A 19,556-nucleotide genomic window follows, 5' to 3' on the forward strand; every position below is an offset into this window, starting at 1 on the left:
TTAGCATTCCACATACTTTTCCAGCTCTGACTCCCATAACTTTGCTCTTTCTCTCTAAGTAGAATGCTGATTTCTATCAAACACAGAGGCTAACCCTGGTCTCTGCTATTTGTTCAAATACTGATATTGGTGACAATGATAAACTACTAAGTACTGAGTGTTTATTATGTGCTGCTCACTATGGGAGACACTTTATACATATGGCCTCATTTCATTCTTTACCACAGGTTTATCAGATAGACGTCATTTTTTACCCCATTTTGCAGGTTAAGAAACAGAGGCTCAAGGAGAGAAAGTGGCTTCCCAAAATTTGCCAGGCTAGTAAGAGACAGAGGCTGAATTCAAGCCAAGGTTGGTTCAAGTCCATGCTCTTCCTACAACACTATGTTGCCTCAGTCAAGGTATCAGAGAGGGAGCTAGAAAGCAGAAGGTGAGAGGACACTGAGGACCTGAATTGGAGGGAGTTAACCACCATCAATGGGGCAAAGGGTAGACCATAGATAATGATGGGGCTAATACAGAAAAGCCTTCACTGACTTCAAAGATGTGCATAGCATTGACCCTTGTGATCTTCACTTGTGCACACGATAAATTACCATGCTTATCCACCCACATAGAAAAAGTTAGAACACCACTATTAATCAATATAACACACACACACGGCTTAAGACCATGTATCACAATTGTAAGAGATGTTTGATTAGTTTTTTCGAGAAAGGAAGCTTGGATTCTGTTAATCAAGCTAAGACCTCATACTGTTTCATAGTCTGGCACAAAAACAGACACGACAGCGATGAGCCTGATCCACCAAGAAAGTGTGCAGTCATATTCTGCAAACTCAGTTTAGGGAATCAGGGAAGAATAATAGCAATATGGAAAAGATCTCCATTCAAGATATTACAGTAAGTTCATGCTGTGGCTAGCCTTGTGCTCCAAACACACAGCAATGACGGCAAAATATCAAAAGGTAAAATAAAAAAGGAATGGTCAACATACACACAAAAAGGATAATTGCCTCTGTGCTGAAGCAGCAGGCTTTTGCTGCACTGGAAGCAAACAATGGTGTCTAAAAGAACTATGAGCAAGATGGAAGCTCACTGCTTAAAGCAAAGAAGCAGGATGAAATTACCCACCAACCCCTGAATGTAAATCAGGAAAAAAAGAGCTACTACCAAATCTCCCAGCATCTTTGGCTCTGGTGAGCTGCAACCTTGAAGAGGTGAGGACACAGACACAGGCTGACCTTACAACTAGGAGCTGAGCCGAGCCATCAGCTGGCTCTGTGAGTGGATCTTCAATATGCCCAAGAGCTTCCTGGGGCCGTGATGTGAATAGGTCCTGTAAGGTCCTTTTTTTTTTTTTTTTTTTTGCGCTACGCGGGCCTCTCACTGCCGTAGCCTCTCTCGTTGCGGAGCACAGGCTCCGGACGCGCAGGCTCAGCGGCCATGGCTCACGGGCCCAGCCGCTCCATGGCATGTGGGATGTTCCCGGACCGGGGCACGAACCCGTGTCCCCTGCATCCGCAGGCGGACTTTCAACCACTGCACCACCAGGGAAGCCCTGTAAGGTGCTTTTGATCTTAACAACTGACTGGTATTTTGCAAGATTGTGGTAAGAAGGAAATATGCTGAATAGGTTGATTGATTTCCTTCTAACATCAAGGTTCCACCTTTGAAAGAGGTAAAATTAGAGAAAGTGAAGAAAAGTTTTTAGAAAGTTGTGGGGGGGTGTTTGTGGATGTTTGCAGAGTACTTGCAAAACAAATGTAGATATTCTCATGGTTCTTTTAAGATTCTTTGGGAAACACTGTAACAGTGGAGATGATTATTATCTATGATTGGTCAGCTAGACTGTGTAAGTATGGGAAAGGGGGGTAGGAATTAACATTTATTGAGCAATATGGCAAATTACTTTAAAGCATTGTCTCTGTGGCCAGACTGTGAAGGTTCTAATCCAAACTCTGACACTTATTTAGCTATGTGATCTTGGGTAAGCCACTTAATCTCTCATTGCCTGTATTTGTTTATTTCTAAAATGGGGATAGGGTTGCTGTGGGTATTAAAAGCACTTAGAATGGTGTCTGGCACATAGCAAGCACTATGTAAGTTAGCTATTATTATTGGTCATTATTATGTGCCACAAACATCTTAGTTAATAATCAGAAATTTGTCACAAAACCCTGTAGGGTAGGTATTTTCCTTACTGCACCCATATAAGAAAACTTAAGCGATGAGAGGCCAAACAAAATTACAGAATGGCACAGCCCTTAGATGCTACTTAGTCCAAGGCCTTCATTTTAAACTGAAGAAGAGAAAACTGAAGAGCAAAATGCAGCTAGCAGCAAGAAGGAAGGACCAACAGTCATGATCTGTGTGGGACTTTCCCAGTTTTAAAACTGTAAGCTCTGCAGCCCAGGAAACCCCTCTCAGTTTGCACACACTTGAATGCGTGGTCTCTCTAGATGAGGGTGAACAAAATTCAGCGCCAGTTAACTGCCAAACACAAAAAGACATACAGAGAATGTGATATTTTCTGGTGAGTTTGTTTGAAAAGAATTCATTAATTTATTTTCATTACAACAAATCCATATTATGAAATGATTATGTTAGGTGCTATAACACCATATTAGGTGCTGTGCTCTTGACTCTCTACTGACCCCATTCCACTATAGCAAAAGGTAAAAGTGACTCTACAGTGAGCTTGGCTGGCACACACCCATGCTTACATTTTCAGGGACACCAGAAAGAGATGTGAAAAAGAAATCTCTCACATAGAAAGTTGTCAGTGACCATCACCAACACTCAAATAATTCCTTTTCCTCTTTCTTCCTCTGAGGAGAGTACACTGTAGAAAAGTATTGATTGAAAATTTAGGAACATGAGGATGAAACAATTAATGAATTAAGGTCCCAGAGAAGAGACAAGGTAAAGGGAGTCCTTCAGTAAGGGATAACATTGATCTGTGTCCTTATCTCTGCAGGGCCATGAATATGTTCTTTCTTTGTCATAAAGCAATGCTGACCTCAGTTATAGTGTAATTTTCAAGGCTAATTTAGGTAAAACTTCTAAAAAGGTAAATATCCTGATGAAGACTAATGAATGGTAACATATTTTAAGCGTACATAATAGTACAAAGACAGTATGTTAAAATGTTGTTACTTTTTGTTGTTACTTTTCTATTCTAATTGCTAAAGGGTGTACTCTTTAAGACGTGAACTTAATTATCAATCCTTTGACCTAAGAGGAAAACACACTTCATGGAAGACCCCTAAAGATTCCTATATAGTACAATTAAAATGCAGAAATATTTGAGAACATATTTTTGAGCACTGGATGGGTCAATAAAATAATGTATAAACTATTAAATGTGAACTAGGAACTTCCTGAAAACATCAGATTACGCTCTATTCTCTGTCAGAATACTGACTTTTCTTTGATTTGTGACTCCTAGCCTCACTAATAATGCTTTTTTCCTCTTGTGCACATCCTAGCCTGGACTGTCTTTCATCATTTTATAGCAGTCAACGTGGTTATTGTACAGCTTCGCTTTCAACGAAAGCCAAGGGAAAATAAACCTCACACCTATCTCTCTGTCTCTCTCTATCTCTGTCTCCCTTTCCCTTTCTCTCTCTCCACATATAAAGGAAAGCCATTAAAAAAATAAAAGAAACAAGGTATTATACTTAACCCAGTCAAATCTTGGCAATTAACATGTATAATATTTTAAGCTAGGGGAAAAAAAAGGAAAAAAACGATTAACAGAAATGGAGGAAAACAGATTGTATCCTAAATTCCATCAAAAGCCAAAATGCAAGTTTGGATAGTAATCTCCAGTTCTTTGGAGGCACATCATCGATTGTGATGAATTCCCTGAACAATCTTAGAGACTAACCCTCTGTACCCTCTGTTGTGTTTTGTGTGTATGCACACACGCACGTGCATGTGTGTGTGAATTACTATATGGAACCTCAGAAACGTCTAAAAACTTTCTGCAATTATCCCTCACGGAATTACAAAACTGATGGGTTTGTTTCACAGGAGCTATTGTGACTTCTTAGTTTTACTCCTCAAGAGATGACTTAGATAGAGATAACTCTTCTCACAAGATAAAACACTCTGTATTCAGTTCCCACCTTATCACTGAGCTTGTAATATGAAGCAATTCCTACAATATCTGTAGTTCTAGGAGACCACAGAGAAAAATTTAGGGTTCCAGTTAAACTCTTTAATCCATAGGCCTATGTAAAGGACTGTCCCAAGGTATCCTCTAGCACACTGGTTCTCAAAGTGTGGTCTAAAGACACCTTTAGAGCAGTCAATGAGATCCATTTAGTGGGTCTGTGTATTAAAAACAATTTTTAATAACAACATTAAGAAGAAATTGCCTTTTTCACTCGAATTATCTGATGAATGTACAGAAGACTTTTCCAGAAGCTACATGACATGTGATGATGTCATCTCTCTGACAGCTGATGGATGTGTGCTTTTTTGTCCTTAAATTTTAAACATTTCTAAGTTTTAATATCTAATACAATTAGTAGCAATAGATACGACCCACATCCAAGCACTCTTTGGGGCCCTCAATAACTTTTAAGAGTGATTAGGTGTCTTAAGACCAAAAATGTTGCAAATCTCTGCCCTATTAAGACTTTGTTATTTCTAGAATGCATTTCTTTTTAACAGATCCTGTTGAAACAAATTTTTACCTAGTGACTATTATTGTTTCTCTATCAATGTGGTGATTATATTTCTGAGGCAGATTGACCACAATTACATCAAAGGGTCCAAAAACCAAATGAGTCCATGTTATAACTTGGGGAAGAAAGCTACCATACTAGATGGCTGACATTGGCTATCTCAGAAGCCTCTCTCCAAGGTTTTCCCTGTTAGAGAAAGGGGAGGCTTTTGTTTTGTGTGATGAGGTAAGGAGACAATTTGAAGTCGGTACTGACACAATATTATTCTGCTGATATGAATTCTGGTAGCCAGGTTGTCAGGTGTGTTCATAATACCAATGCTGTCAATTTTAAGCCTGAAGACCCAAGAGACGAGCAGTGTTTAATACATCATCCCTTGTTAAATAGCAGCCACAGAGTTGGCGGTAGCCAGTGAAGGATTCCCTGCCATGTAGGACGCGCCAGTTGTCTATAAATAGGACCTGTGAGTGGGAAAAAAAGAGAGAAAAAACACTCAGAACAAGGGCAGACCAAAGGAACCCTAAATCAGAAGAGATCATTTAAAATAAAAGCTTTAGGTTGTTCTCTGGTTACATTCAATGAGGTGTTTTTCTTTTGAGATTAAACAAACATTTGGAAACTAGGATGTACATAGCTCTGTAGTAGGCTAAATGGAAGTAACAAAGGTAACAGCAGGTTACAGGCCCTGAACTTTGAGGAGCTTTTATTTCTTGATTAATTATTCTCTTATCAAAGCAAACCAGATCATTGGTTTCTTTTTTTTTCTTTCTCTTTAATTGTTATTATATATGTTCTCAAAGAGTTAAACTATTTCATTATGTCTTATGCTAAGCTAGAGATATTCTTTATCCAGAGGAAATATCAAGAGCCAAAAAAAAAAAAAAAAAAAAGGAATCATAAAGCCAGAAGGACCCTTAGCCCATAGGGACATGAGGATGAAATAATTAATGAATCAAGGTCCCAGGGAAGAGAGAAGGTAAAGGGAGTCCTTCAACCCCCTCATCATACAAATAGAGTCACTGAGTCAGTGGGGAGAGCCTGCTTCTGTGTCATTTAGTGAGTGAGTGGTAGGACCAGGGCCAACACCCAGGACTCTTTTCTCTTTTTCCTTTGCAACATTTTGACTCACATATTCAATAAGTACTCATTCTTCACTGCTTCAGTATAACGAGCTTACTTGACATCTTTCGAGTTTGGCACCCACCCTGCCAGGCTTTAGTTTGACCCAAAACTCATTCTCAGGTTTCCTCAACTCTATTGTTAGAGTCCGGTGTGCTGTATACCAACGATGGACAACATCATAAGGTACGGTATTGATGACAGCCCGGTCATAGTTGTTGTACCTAAGGTGAAATTGTGAGAAAGAAAGATCTCCTCAAACACATGTTAAAGAAATCTGTTGCTTATTAAGCAATTTTACATAAGCTTTCCCTATACTTATTACTTGTCCCATGATGAGGTAACAATAATAATGTTCTCTCATGACTACAGGATTTTAGAGAAGAGCTCCACTGCCTGTTGACCATATTTTGTTTTCTTTTGGAAAATCTGAGGATAGGGGATAGAAGAAAGTTTTAGCTAGTTTCTACCATCTTAGAATATTATGTTTTATCTAAAGAACATTCCCTTGGCCAAATTTCATAGAAACACTGGGGAAAGATCTGAGCTTTCTCCTCACCAAGCTGAGGTTGGCAAGAGTTTGTACTAACAAAGCTTTCTTTTTAATAGGATGACTTACAACTTTTCAGGTGTTTTCCTTCGTGGGAGAAATCCTAGCTACAGCCTAGTAGAGAGTTTACCCAGGAATCTTCACTGATTCATTCATTCAACCCTAACATTTACATGAGTACTTGCTATGTGCTAGGTGGTGTGTCAGGCATTAAAGATGTAATGGTGAACACAGCAGACATGATCCCAGACTTTGGGGATTTTACATTCTATTGAGAAAGATAGATGATGAACAAGTAACAAATACATAACTAGTTACAGATGTTATGTAGAAAAAAATAGTGTTAAATGATAAAAAAAAAATTGGGAAGTCTATTTCAGAAGGATTGTTGAGAGAAGGACTTTTTTTTAAAAAAGAAGGGACATTTGAGCTGGTACTTGTATGATAAGAAACCAGCAATGTGACAAGCTGAGAGAAGAGTGTTCCAGGCAGAGAAGAGCAAGTACAAAGTCTTAGGGTGGAAAGTAGTTTTATGTTTGCAGACAAGTGAGAAGGCCATGTGGCTGGAGCTGAGTAACCAAGGGGAATAATGGTAAGAAGTGAAGTGGAGGAGGGTAGCCATGGGCCAGATCATGTATAGCTCTGTAGGCTATGGTAAGGACTTTGGATTTTATTCTAAGTACTGTGGGAAGCCACTGAAAAAGCTTTCCTAAGATATTGGATTTCTTTTTTACCTAAGGCAAATTAATTTTTTTTTACTGAAGTACACTATATATACAGAAAAGTACACAGATCATAAGCTTGATGAATTTTCATGATGTGAACACATCCATTTCACTAGCACCCAGGTCAATACATAGATAATTACCTGAACCCCAGAACATTCCTTGTCCCCCTTTCCCATATTGTCTCTCCCCTCACCCAAGGATAACTACCATCATGACTTCTGTCAGCAAAGATTAGTTTTGCTTATTTATAGAACTTGATATAAATGGAATACTGCAGTATGTACTCTTTTGTGCCTGGCTTCTTTCATTTACATTATATTTAGGAGATTTATCATCATTGTGTTATATGGCAATAGTTCATTCACCCTTCATGTTGAATAGAATTCTATTGTGGGACTACACCACCACAATTTATTCATCCATTCTGTTGATGGACATTTGAGTCATTTCTGGTTTGTAACTATTACAAATAGTGCTGGAGGTTCTGGTCCATGATGGAAATATAGGAGGCTCCTGAACTCACCTCCTCCCATGGACACAGCAAATCTACAGTTACACAGGGAACAATTCTCTATGAAGAAATCTAGAAACTGAGCGACTCCTACACATTGGGTGAATGAGAATGTATAAGAAGGGCTGAGACAATCTTGCCATGGCCCTACCCCTGATTCAGTGACATATAATCATGTAGAAACTCACAACTCCCAGCTTCTCCCTGAGGATTGAAGGGTTTGAACCCAACATCTAGTGTCCCAACTTTTAAGACTTCCACCTGAGGGATGGGTCCCCAAAACACATAGCTTTGAAAGAAAATGGGGCTTGCAATCATGAGACCCAACAGACTATACCAAACAAAGAAACACTTAATAGGTCTGTGAGGACTTATTGTGGCTATCCCCCCCAGGCCTACCACAGAGACAGCAGACATAAACACTCATATCCCAAACTTTCCCTAAAAGAGGTCTATTTGCATACCTTAAAAGCTGCTGCCTGAGGGGCAGGCTTCTAATTTAGCACACAGCTATGGACAGACTGTGATCCTCCCTGGAGATGGGAAAGGCCAGTGGGCACCATCTTCACATTCTTCCTCTGGCCCACTCCAGGTCACCAGTGTCTCCCTGGAATGAGCTTGTATACATGTTTGGTGACCTGGTTTTTGTGACTGCTGCACAGGGGACACCCTCCTTGATCACATGGCTCTGGTAGCCAGTGGGGTTTGAGTTACAGAATCCACAGGACTGTAGCAAACAAAGAAACACTTCTTAACTGGCTATCTCTTCATGGCTTAGTGCAAAGAAGTCAAGCAGAAGCCCTCAGCTCCCAGTCTTTCCCTGAAAGAGGTCTACTTGTATACTTTAAAAACTGCTGTCTGAGGCTTCCAATCAGCCTGCATCTGTGCTGACTGAGATCCTTCCCTTTGGGACACTGACAGGTCTTGACATACCCTCGACTACTAGGAGCCACTAAAAACAAAGAAGGCACCTTAGACAATCACAAAGGTTTGAGAGACAATCAAGAGGTAGAGCTGGGCTGAACAATAAGGTTCATCTCCTACATGAGACCACTCTGTCAAAACTGAGAGAAGTGTGAAAAACCACAGAGAATCAAGGAAAATGAAGAAACAGAGGAATATGTTATAAACAAAAGAACAGCTAAAACTCCAGAAACAGACCTTAATGAAACTGAGATTAAATGATTTATCTGATAAAGAGTTCAAAATAATGGTCAAAAGATTCACACCAGGTTAAGAGAACAATGCATGACAAAGTGAGAATTTAAACAAAAAGACAGAAAATATTTAAAAAAACGTATCAAACAGAAAGCACAGAGTTTAACCCTGGGCCATTTGGGTTCACAGTTAATAGCTGAGTGTTAAGTGACCTTTAACAGATTCTGATTTTAATAACAAAATTTGATATACTTATATATTTCATTTAGTGTAGGATGTCAATGTTTACAAAACAGACATACTGTATGTAGTATTACAAACACGCTGCCTATTAAACTGTGACTTTCTCAACAACAACAACAAAAAAGAAAGCACAGAGTTGAAAAATATAGTAACTGAACTGAAAAGGTCAACAGATGGATTCAATAGCAGAATAGATAAAGTGGAAGAAAGGAACAGTGAACTCCAAGACAGGAAATTGGAATTATCCAATCAGAGGAGAAAAAAAAAAGAATTAAAAAGAGTGAAGATAGCTTTAGGGAATTATGGGACTCAATCAAGCAGACCAATATTTGCATTATAGGGGTCCCAGAATGAGAAAAGAGAAAGGGTCAGAAAGCTTATTAAAAAAAAATAATAATGGCTGAAATCTTCCCTAATCTAGAGAAAGAAACAGACATCCAAATCTAGGAATCCCAGGGATTCCCAAGAAGGTAAATCCAGAGACCCGCACTGAGACACAATATAATTAAAATGTCAAAAGTTAAAGACAGAGAGAATCTTAAAAGAAGTAAGAGAAAAACAACTTGTTACATACAAGAGAACCCTCATAAAACTATCAGTAGATTTTTCAGCAGAAACTTTTCAGGCCAGAAGGGAGTGACATGACATATTCAAAGTGCTGAAAAAAAATCCTCCAATCAAGAATACTCTACCCAGCAAAACTGTCATCCAGAATTGAAGAAGAGATACAGAGTTTTCCAGACATGCAAAAGTTAAAGGAGTTCATCACTACTAGACTGGCCTTACAAAAAATGTTAAAGGGACTTCTACAATACAAGCTGAAAAGAAAAGGTGCTAATTAGGAACAACAAAATGTATGAAAGTATAAATCTCACTGGTAAAGGTAAATACATAATTAAATTCAGAATACTCTAATGTTGTAATGGTGGTGGGTAATCACTTATAAATTCAGTATGAAGGTTAAAAGACAAAAGTAGTAAAAATGACTATAACTACAATAATTTGTTAATGGTTACACAAGGTAAAAAGATGTAAACTGTGATGTCAAAAACATAAAACACAGGGGAGAAAGTAAAAATACAGAGCTTTAGTGTGTTTGAACTTAAGTGTTAGTTTAAAATAGACTGTTATAAATATAAGATGTTTTAGATAAACCTCATGGTAACCACAAAGGAAAACCTATAATGGATACATGAGACAAGGGAAAAGAAATCTAAGCATAACACCTACAGAAAATCATCAAACCACAAAGGAAGAGACAAAGAGAAGAAGAAAGGAACAAAGGAATTACAAAATAGCCAGAAAACAAATGGCAATAATAAGATCGTATCTATGACTAATTATTTTATTTTTTAATATTTATATTTATTTATTTATTTAATTTTTGGCTGTGTTGGATCTTAGTTGCAGCATATGGGATCTTTGTTGTGGCACACGGGATCTTTTGCTGCAGTGTACAGGCTTCTCTCTAGCTGTGGCATGCAGGTTTTCTCTCTCTAGTTGTGGTGCATGGGCTCCAGAGCATGTGGACTCTGTAGGTGTGGTATGTGGGCGTTTACTTGCCCCGTGGCATGTGGGATCTTAGTTCCCTGACCAGGGATTGAACCGGTGTCCCCTGTATTGGAAGGTGGATTCTTTACCAGTGGACCACCAGGGAAGTCCCTATCACTAATTATTTTACATGAAACGGACTAAACTTTTCAATCAAAAGACATAGAGTGGCTGGAATGGATTGAAAAATAAGACCCATCTATATGCTGCCTACAAGAGACTCACTTCAGCTTCAAGGACATACACAGACTGAAAGTAAAGGGATGGAAAAAGATGTTGCATGCAAATGGAAACCAAAAGAAAGCAAAGGTAGCTAAACTTATATCAGACAAAATAGACTTTAAGCCAAAGACTAATTAGAGACAAAAAGATTATAATTTAATGAGGTCAATCCAAAAAGAGGATATAAGATTTGTAAATATTTATGCACTGAATTTAATAGCACCTAATACATAAAGCAAACATTAACAGACATAAAGGGAGAAATTGACAGTAACACAATAACAGTAGGGAAGTTTATCATCACCATACTTACTTCAATGGACAGATCATCCAGACAGAAAATCAATAAGGAAACAGTGGCCTTAAATGATACATTAGACCAAATGGACTTATATATATATATAAAACATTCCATCCAAAAGCAGCATAATACACATTTTTTCCAAGTGCATATGGAACATTCTCCAAGACAAATCACATGCTAGGCCACAAAACAGGTCTCAACAAATTTAAGAGGATAGAAATTATATCAAACTACTTTTCCCAATTACAATGGTATGAATCTAGAAATCAATTACAAGGAGAAAACTAGAAAGTCCACAAATATGTGAAGATTAAACAACATGTTACTGAACAACCAATGGGTCAAAGAAGAAATCAAAAGAGAAATAAAAAATATCTTAAGACAAATGAAAATGGAAATATAACACACCAAAACTTATGGGATGCAGCAAAAGCAGCTCTAAGAGGGAAGTTCATGGCAATAAACACCTACACTAAGAAATAAGAAAGATCTCAAATAAACAATGTAATGTTACATCTCATGGAATAAAGCCCAAAGTTAGTAGAAGGAAGAAAATAACAAAGATCAGAGCAGAAATAAATGAAACAGAGATGAATAAGACAACAGAAAAGATCAATGAAACTAAAAGCTGTTTTTTTTAAAGAAGATAAACAAAATAGACAAGACCTATAACTAGATTTACCCAGAAAAGAGAGGACTCAAATAAAATTATAAATGAAAGGGGAGATATTATAACTGATAGCACAGAAATACAAATGACAATAAGAGACTACTATGAATAATTATACATCAACAACTTGGGCAACCTAGAAGGAATGGATAAAAATTCCTAGTAGCATACAACCAACCAAGACTGAATCATGAAGAAATAGAAAATCTGAACAGACCAATTACTAGTAAGGAGATTAAATCAGTAATCAAAAACCTCCCAACAAAGAAAAGTCTATGACCTGATGGCTTCACTGGTGAATTCCACCAAATATTTAAAGACAAATTAATACCATCCTCCTCAAAATCTTCCAAAAATTTGAAGAGGAGGAACACTTCCAAACTCATTTAATGAGGCCATCATTACGCTGATACCAAAACCGATAAGGACACTATAAGAAAAGAAAACTATAGGCCAAGATCATGGATGAATATAGAAGCAAATATCTTCAAAATATATTAGCAAAGCAAATTCAACAGTCCATTAAAAGGATCATACACCATGATCAAGTGGGATTCATTCCAGGGATGCAAGAATGGTTCAACATCTATAAATTAATATGATATACCATATTAACAAAATGAAGGCTAAAAATCATGATCATCTCAATAAATGCAGAAAAAGCATTTGACAAAATCCAACATCCATTCATGATAATAACTCTTAACAAAGTGAGTATAGAGGGAATATACCTAGACATAATAAAGGCCATATATGACAAACCTACAGCCAACATCATACTCAACTCTGAAAAGCTGAAAGCATTTCCTCTAAGATCGGGAACAAGACAAGGATGCCCACTCTCACCACTTTCATTTAACATAGTACTAGAAGTCCTAGGCACAGAAATCAGACAATAAAAAGAAATAAAAGGAATGCAAATTGAAAAGGAAGAAGTAAAGCTGTCTATATTTGCAGACTATGTGATATTATATATAGAAACCCTAAAGACTACACCAAAAAACTGTTAGAATTAATAAACAAATTAAACTGCAAAATATAAAATCAACATGCAGAAATCAGTTTCATTTCTATGCCCTAATAACAAACTATCAGAAAGGGAAATTAAGATAACAATCCCATTTACAATTGTATCAAAAAGAATAAAATACCTAGGAATAAATCTAACCAAGGAGGTGAAAGATCTGTACACTGAAACCTATAAGACATTGATGAAAGAAATTGAAGATGACACAAATAAATGGAAAGATATTCCATGCTTATGGAATAATATTGTTAACATGTTCATAATACCCAAAGCAATCTACAGATCTAATGTAATCCCTATCAGGATTCCAATGGCATTTTCCAGAAAAATAGAAAAAGCAATTTTAAAATTTGTGTGGAACTACAAAAGATCCAGAATAGCGAAAACATCTTGAGAAAGAGGAACAAAGCTGGAGGCAGCAAACTTTCTGATTTCAAACTATATTACAAAGCAATCATATCAAAACAGTATGGTTTTGATACTCACATAAAACCACACACATAGACCAATGGAACAGAATTCAGAGCCCAGAAATAAGCCCATGCATATATATGGTCAACTAATATTTGACAAGGGAAGCAAGAATCCTCAATGGGGAAAGAAGTTTCTTCAATAAATGGTGTTGAGAAAACTGGACAGCCACATGCAAAACAACTGAACTGGTCTCCTATCTTACACCATAAATAAATATCAATTCAGAATGGATTAAAGACTTGAATGTAAGACCTGACACCATAAAACTCCTATAAGAAAATATAGGGTGTATGCTCCTTCACATTGGTTTTGGTGATGATTTTTTGTTTTGACAAATAAAGCAAAGGTGACAAAATAAAAAATAAAGAAATGAGACTACCTCAAACTGAAAAGCTTCCTCACAGCAAAGGAAATCATCAACAAAATGAAAATGCCACTTACAGAATAGGAGAAAATATTTGCAAATCATATATCTGATATGGGGTTAATATGCAAAATATATATAGAACTCATACAACTCAATGGCAAAAAACCCCCAAAAAACAAACCCTTAAAAAGTGGGAAGAGGACTTGAATTAAAAAGTGGGAAGAGGACTTGAATAGACATTTTTTCCAAAGACATATAAACGGACAACAGGTACATGAAAATGTGCTCAACATCAGTAATCATCAGAGAAATGCAAATCATAACCACAATGAGATATATCCTCACACCTATCAGAATGGCTATTATCAAAAAGACAAGAGATAACAATTGTTGGTGAGGATGTGGAAAAAAGGAAACCTTTGTACACTGTTGGTGGGAATGTAAATTGGTGTAGCTACTACCGAAAACAGTATGGAGGTCCCTCAAAAACTGAAGAATAGAACTACCATGTGATCCAGAAATTCCACTTTTGGTCATATATCTGAAGGAAGTGAAATCACTATCTCAAAGAGATACCTGCACCCCCATGTTAAATGTAGCATTATTTCTGATAGCCAAGACATGGAAATAACCTATGTAACCATGACAGATGAATGGATAAAGAAGATGTGGTAATACACACACACACACACACACACACTGGAATATTACTCAGCCATAAAAAGAATGAAATATTGCCATTTGTGACAACATGGATGGACCTTGAGGGTATTACGCTAAGTGAAATAAGTCAGACAGAGAAAGACAAATACTGTATGATTCCACTTATATGTGGAATGAAAAAACTGAACTCATAGAAACAGAACAGATTGGTGGTTGCCAGAGATGGGGTTGTGGGGTGGGTGAAATGGGTGAAGGTGCTCAAAAGGTACAAACTCCCTGTTAAAAGATAAGGCCTAATGTACACTATGGTGACTAATTAGTTAATAAGACTGCATTGTATATTTGAAAGTTGCTAATAGAGTAGATCTTAAAAGTTCTTATCACAAGAAATAAAAAATCTGTAACTAAGTGGTAATAGATGTTAACTGTCGTGGTAATCATTTCACAACATGTATATATATCAATCAACACATTATGTGTATACCTTAATCTAATACCAATGCTATATGTCAATTATAGTTCAATAAAACTGGAAAAAGAAAACAAATAGTGCTGATATGAACATTCTATTACTTGTCTTTTGGTGAATATATATATCATCTATGTTTGATATAAATTTAAGAATGGAATTGCTGGGTTATAGGGTATGTATATGCTCAGCTTTAATAGATACTGCCAAAGCTATTCTTTTTTTTTTTTTTTTTGCGGTACGCGGGCCTCTCACTGTTGTGGCCTCTCCCGTTGCGGAGCACAGGCTCCGGACGCGCAGGCTCAGCGGCCATGGCTCACGGGCCCAGCCGCTCTGCGGCATGTGGGATCTTCCCGGATCGGGGCACGAACCCGTGTCCCCTGCATCAGCAGGCGGACTCTCAACCACTGCGCCACCAGGGAAGCCCCAAAGCTATTCTTTTAAAAGAGAAAAAACATTTAATGGTACCTTTTTTGGACATCATACAGTATTCATTAGTGTTAAATAGTACATGGCACAATCAGAGCCAATACCCTTAGTTTTCTCACATATAAAAATGAGCATAACAACATCTGCTTAGCTGACCTCATAGAGCTATTGTGAAAATCAAATGAAAGAATGCATATAATAGTCCTTCATCCCAGGCTTCAAGGAGCCATGCGCACAGGGAAAAATGGGTGAGGAAGCATAGTTTTCACCAGGGTCTTGACACTCACTGTCACTTCCAGAAGCCCTCAGTGCTGTTAGGCACTTGGCCAAATATTATTTCATTTAATCCTTTCATCACCCCAGAAGGGAAGGTGGTATTAGCCTCCTTTCACATGTGCAGCAACTGAAACTTAGGTTAAACCTGCCACAGAGTTTATAAATAGCAGAGTGGTTTTGAAATCAGGTCTCCATAATACTTTAACTCATTGTTAGTACCAGAGAGCAGAACAATGATCTAATTCTTGTGTATGCTGGTTCATAAGGTCAACTTTTTACACATCATGATTGTGATCTCTCGACTTCAAATAGAGATTTGAAGTTTGTAAGTGTTTTCATATACACAATCTCATTGACCCTCTATCTGATAACCCTGTGAGGTAAGTAGCACAGCTATTAATTATTATCTTACTTTATAGATAAGGAACATAAAGATAAGATTTGTCCAAGGTCACATGAGATCTAGTATTCACTATTTATATTATATTAGATGATGTTTTTTTCTAAGGCTGATAGCAAGAAGCAGCAGGAAAAGTTTATTACAGATTAGTAAAATGGATTTGCAATTTTTTTAATATTTAGAATAAGATGACTTCTGGACTTTTGCTCAAAGTGATGTCATTATATTATTGCAAAATTTTTCTGTTTGCTTTTTTCCTGCTTTGATATGATGCAAGAAGGCCCTGGAAGCAGAGGAAAGAAAATAAAGCAGATAGTTATCTGACAAGAATATCTAGGGAGTCCTAATGAAACTATTCCTCTTATTAGTTGACAGAAAATTAAAGATTTTCCAAGTACAGAGAGTTCAGTGATTGAATGGAAGATGCATTTGATGGGCATTGCACTCTGACAGATCACTGTTACAATCCCAGTTCAGATGTGTGACCTTAGAGAAACTATTTGATCACTTTGAGCCTCAATTTCCCCATCAGAAAACTGAGAATAATAATAACTTCCTTATATGGTTATTAGGATTATATGAAGTATTATATATTATGAACTAACACCGTGCTTGACACATAGGTGGTCAATAATGTTAGCTAAAATAAACACTAGTTAGCTATCTCAAGCCACAAGAATGAGCCCTAGAAACCATGAAAGTCTTCACAGTAAGTTATACTCAGACTTGGAGGACAGGGTTAGACTAAGCTTTGAATAATAACGGCTGAAGAATAGGTAAGTAGTTGTACCAAAATATTTGCATTATAATACCTCTTGCTCTAAAATGTTTTAATAAGGTTTAAAATGTGAATAGGTATTGCACCTATTATAATGTCTCATTTATAGAAAAAGCTTACTTATATACAGAGCATGCCATATATATATAGCTGTGCCATGCAGCTTGCAGAATCTTAGTTCCCCAACAAGGGACTGAACCCAGGCTGTGGCAGTGAAAGCGTGGAGTTCTAACCACTGAACTGCCAGGGAATGCCTAAGCATGCTATGTTTTTATTTATTAAAAAATATTGAGCACTGTGTTCTGCTTCTGATAATGGCTAAGTAAACTCCTATTACATCAACCTGTTCCTCTCATAGGTGGCAATTTAAAACTCTGGACAAAATACAAAAAACAACTATCCAAAGGTACTGTAGAGGCAGATATTGGAGGGGAGGAAAGAAACCGTACTGGGTGAGTTTCCCATTTTCATGGCATCTAGCCTGAGGGTATGCTACAGCCTTTACCATACAGGGCAGTTAAAACCCCAAAAGAAATCTCTCAGTCTTTCTGTCCTGAAGAACCAAACGACAGAGTTTGGGGAATCAACTGCCACCAGAAGGTGAAGAGGAAATCCTGGAAAGGAGAGAATCAGAGAAGAGGAGCACAAAACTTTATCAGCTCTACCCAAATATGTGGATTACCTCTGAATTTCACATGTGCAAGAGAAACTCCCAGCATTACATCTAGAGCTAAAATAATTGAAGTTTGAACTATCAAAGAACGGAGTTTGAAATCTGAGCACAATTAAATTGATTGCCTACCAAAAAAAACCCAAATCAACATTCTTTAGAGAAATATAATCTAGAGTCCTAATAACATAATATTCACATTCTTCAGAATTCAATTCAATATTATTCAATGTAACAAGGACCAGGAATGTGACCTATTATCAAAGGCAAAAGACAATCAAATAAGGTCAGCCCTTATATATCTCAGATGTTGGAATTATCAGACATTTTTTTTTTTGCGGTACGCGGGCCTCTCACTGTTGTGGCCTCTCCTGTTGCGGAGCACAGGCTCCAGACGTGCAGGCTCAGTGGTCATGGCTCACGGGCCCAGCCACTCTGCGGCATGCGGGACCTTCCCGGACTGGGGCACGAACCCGTGTCCCTTGCATCGGCAGGCAGACTCCCAACCACTGCACCACCAGGGAAGCCCCAGACAACATTTTTAAAGCACCTATTTTCACTACATGCATTGAGGTAAAGAAAAATATGCTTGTAATGAAGGGATAGAAACTCTCAGCCAAAAATAAAAGAAACTATAAAAAAGAACCACATGTAAATTTTAGAACTGAATAATACAACATCTGAATTAAAACATTTACTACACGGACTTAACAACAGAATGATGCTGACAGATAAGAGTCTGTGAATTTGAAAACTGGCTAATTTCATTTGATCTATCTGAAGAAAAGATTTAAAAACTTTTGGAAAGAAAATGAATAAAACATCAGGGACCTGTGGGACAATATCAAAAGGTCTGACATGTGTGTAACTGGAGTTCCAGAAAAAAAGAGAAAAGGGGGCAGAAAAATTTTTTGAAGAAATAATGACCAAAATTTGGTGAAATACATAAATTTACAGATTCAAGATGCTCAGAGAATTCCCATTTGGAAGAAAATAAAGAGAACCACACCTAGGAATATCACAGACAAATTGCTGCAAACCAAACATAAAATCTTGAAAGCTCCCAGAAAAAATGTTTACATGGTGCATAAATTAAGGTATAATTCAAAACATGTATTAAAATAATCCATAAGAAGGTAGGTAAGGAGGAACAGAAAAAAAATGATCAGGCAAAAAGAAAACAAAAGACTAAAAATAATATATATATAATATATTTGGTTGATTATCAATAAGGGTGCAAAGACCATTCAATAGGGGAAAGGATATAATCTCTTCAACAACAGTGTTGGGACAACTGAACACCCACAAGGAAAAGAACAATGTTGGACCCTTAATTCACACCATAAACAAAAATTAACTAAAAAATGGATCAGAGAGCTAAATGTAAGAGCTAAAACTATAAAACTCTTTGAATAGATCACAGGAGTAAATCTTCATGACGTTAGTTTAGGCAAAGCCTTCTTAGATACAAGACAGAGAAACACAAGCAATGAAAAAATAGGTAATTTGGATATCATCAAAATTTAAAACTCTAGCACAACCAAAGAACACAGGGGAGTAAAAAGACAAGCCACATGCTGGGAGAAAAATAATTGTAAATGACATATCCAATAAGGAGCTTGTAGCCAGAATATTTAAAGAACTCATAAAACTTACCAACAAGAATTCAAATGATTTACATTTCCCTGATGATTAGTGATGTTGAACATTTCGTGTGCCTGCTGGCCATCTGTATGTCTTCTTTGGAAAAATGTCTACTCAGGTACTCTGCTCATTTTTAAATTGAGTTGTTTTTTGATGTTAAGTCGTATGAGCTATTTATATATTTTGGATATTAACTCTTAACAGATATATCATTTGCAAATGCCTTCTCCCATTCAGTAGGCTGCCTTTTCATTTTATTGACAGCTTCCTTTGCTATGCAAGAGCTTTTTAGTTTGATGTAGTCCAATTTGTTTATTTTTGCTTTTGTGTCCCTTCCCTGAGGAGATATATCCAAAAAAATTGCTAAGACCAATGTCAAAGAGCATATTCCCTATGTTTTCTCCTAGAAGTTTTGTGGTTTCAGGTCTTATATTTAAGTCTTTACTACATTTTGAATTTATTTTTATATATGGTGTGAAACAGTAGTCCAGTTTGATTGATTCTTTTGCATGTAGCTGTCCAGTTTTCCCAACACCATTTATTGACAAGGCTGTCTTTTCCCCATTGTATATTCTGCATCCTTTGTCATAGATTAATTGATCATAAG

At 37.0% G+C, this 19,556-nt stretch overlaps 1 protein-coding gene across 4 annotated transcripts in view; it reads right to left on the minus strand.

Annotated features, from left to right (window-relative positions):
- Positions 1–2,549: 2,549 nt before the first annotated feature.
- Positions 2,550–19,556, minus strand: part of TMLHE (trimethyllysine hydroxylase, epsilon) — a 68,274-nt gene continuing 51,267 nt past the window's right edge. For 2 of the 4 annotated variants that reach the window (XM_027099661.1, XM_027099664.1), the window contains 2 exons: positions 5,874–6,039; positions 2,550–5,157 (listed from right to left, as the gene is read on the minus strand). In XM_027099661.1, the coding sequence (XP_026955462.1) occupies positions 5,026–5,157; positions 5,874–6,039 (298 nt within the window). In that variant the 3' untranslated portion in view covers positions 2,550–5,025. Of the gene's footprint in view, positions 5,158–5,825; positions 6,040–19,556 lie in introns of all 4 variants that reach the window. The other 2 variants (XM_027099662.1, XM_027099663.1) reach the window with 2 other exon arrangements.

The sequence above is a fragment of the Aethalodelphis obliquidens genome, unplaced genomic scaffold (genome assembly GCF_003676395.1).
Source record: "Aethalodelphis obliquidens isolate GAN/ISIS:26980383/991018 unplaced genomic scaffold, ASM367639v1 scaffold136, whole genome shotgun sequence".
In the NCBI taxonomy this organism is placed as follows: Eukaryota; Metazoa; Chordata; class Mammalia; order Artiodactyla; family Delphinidae; genus Aethalodelphis; species Aethalodelphis obliquidens.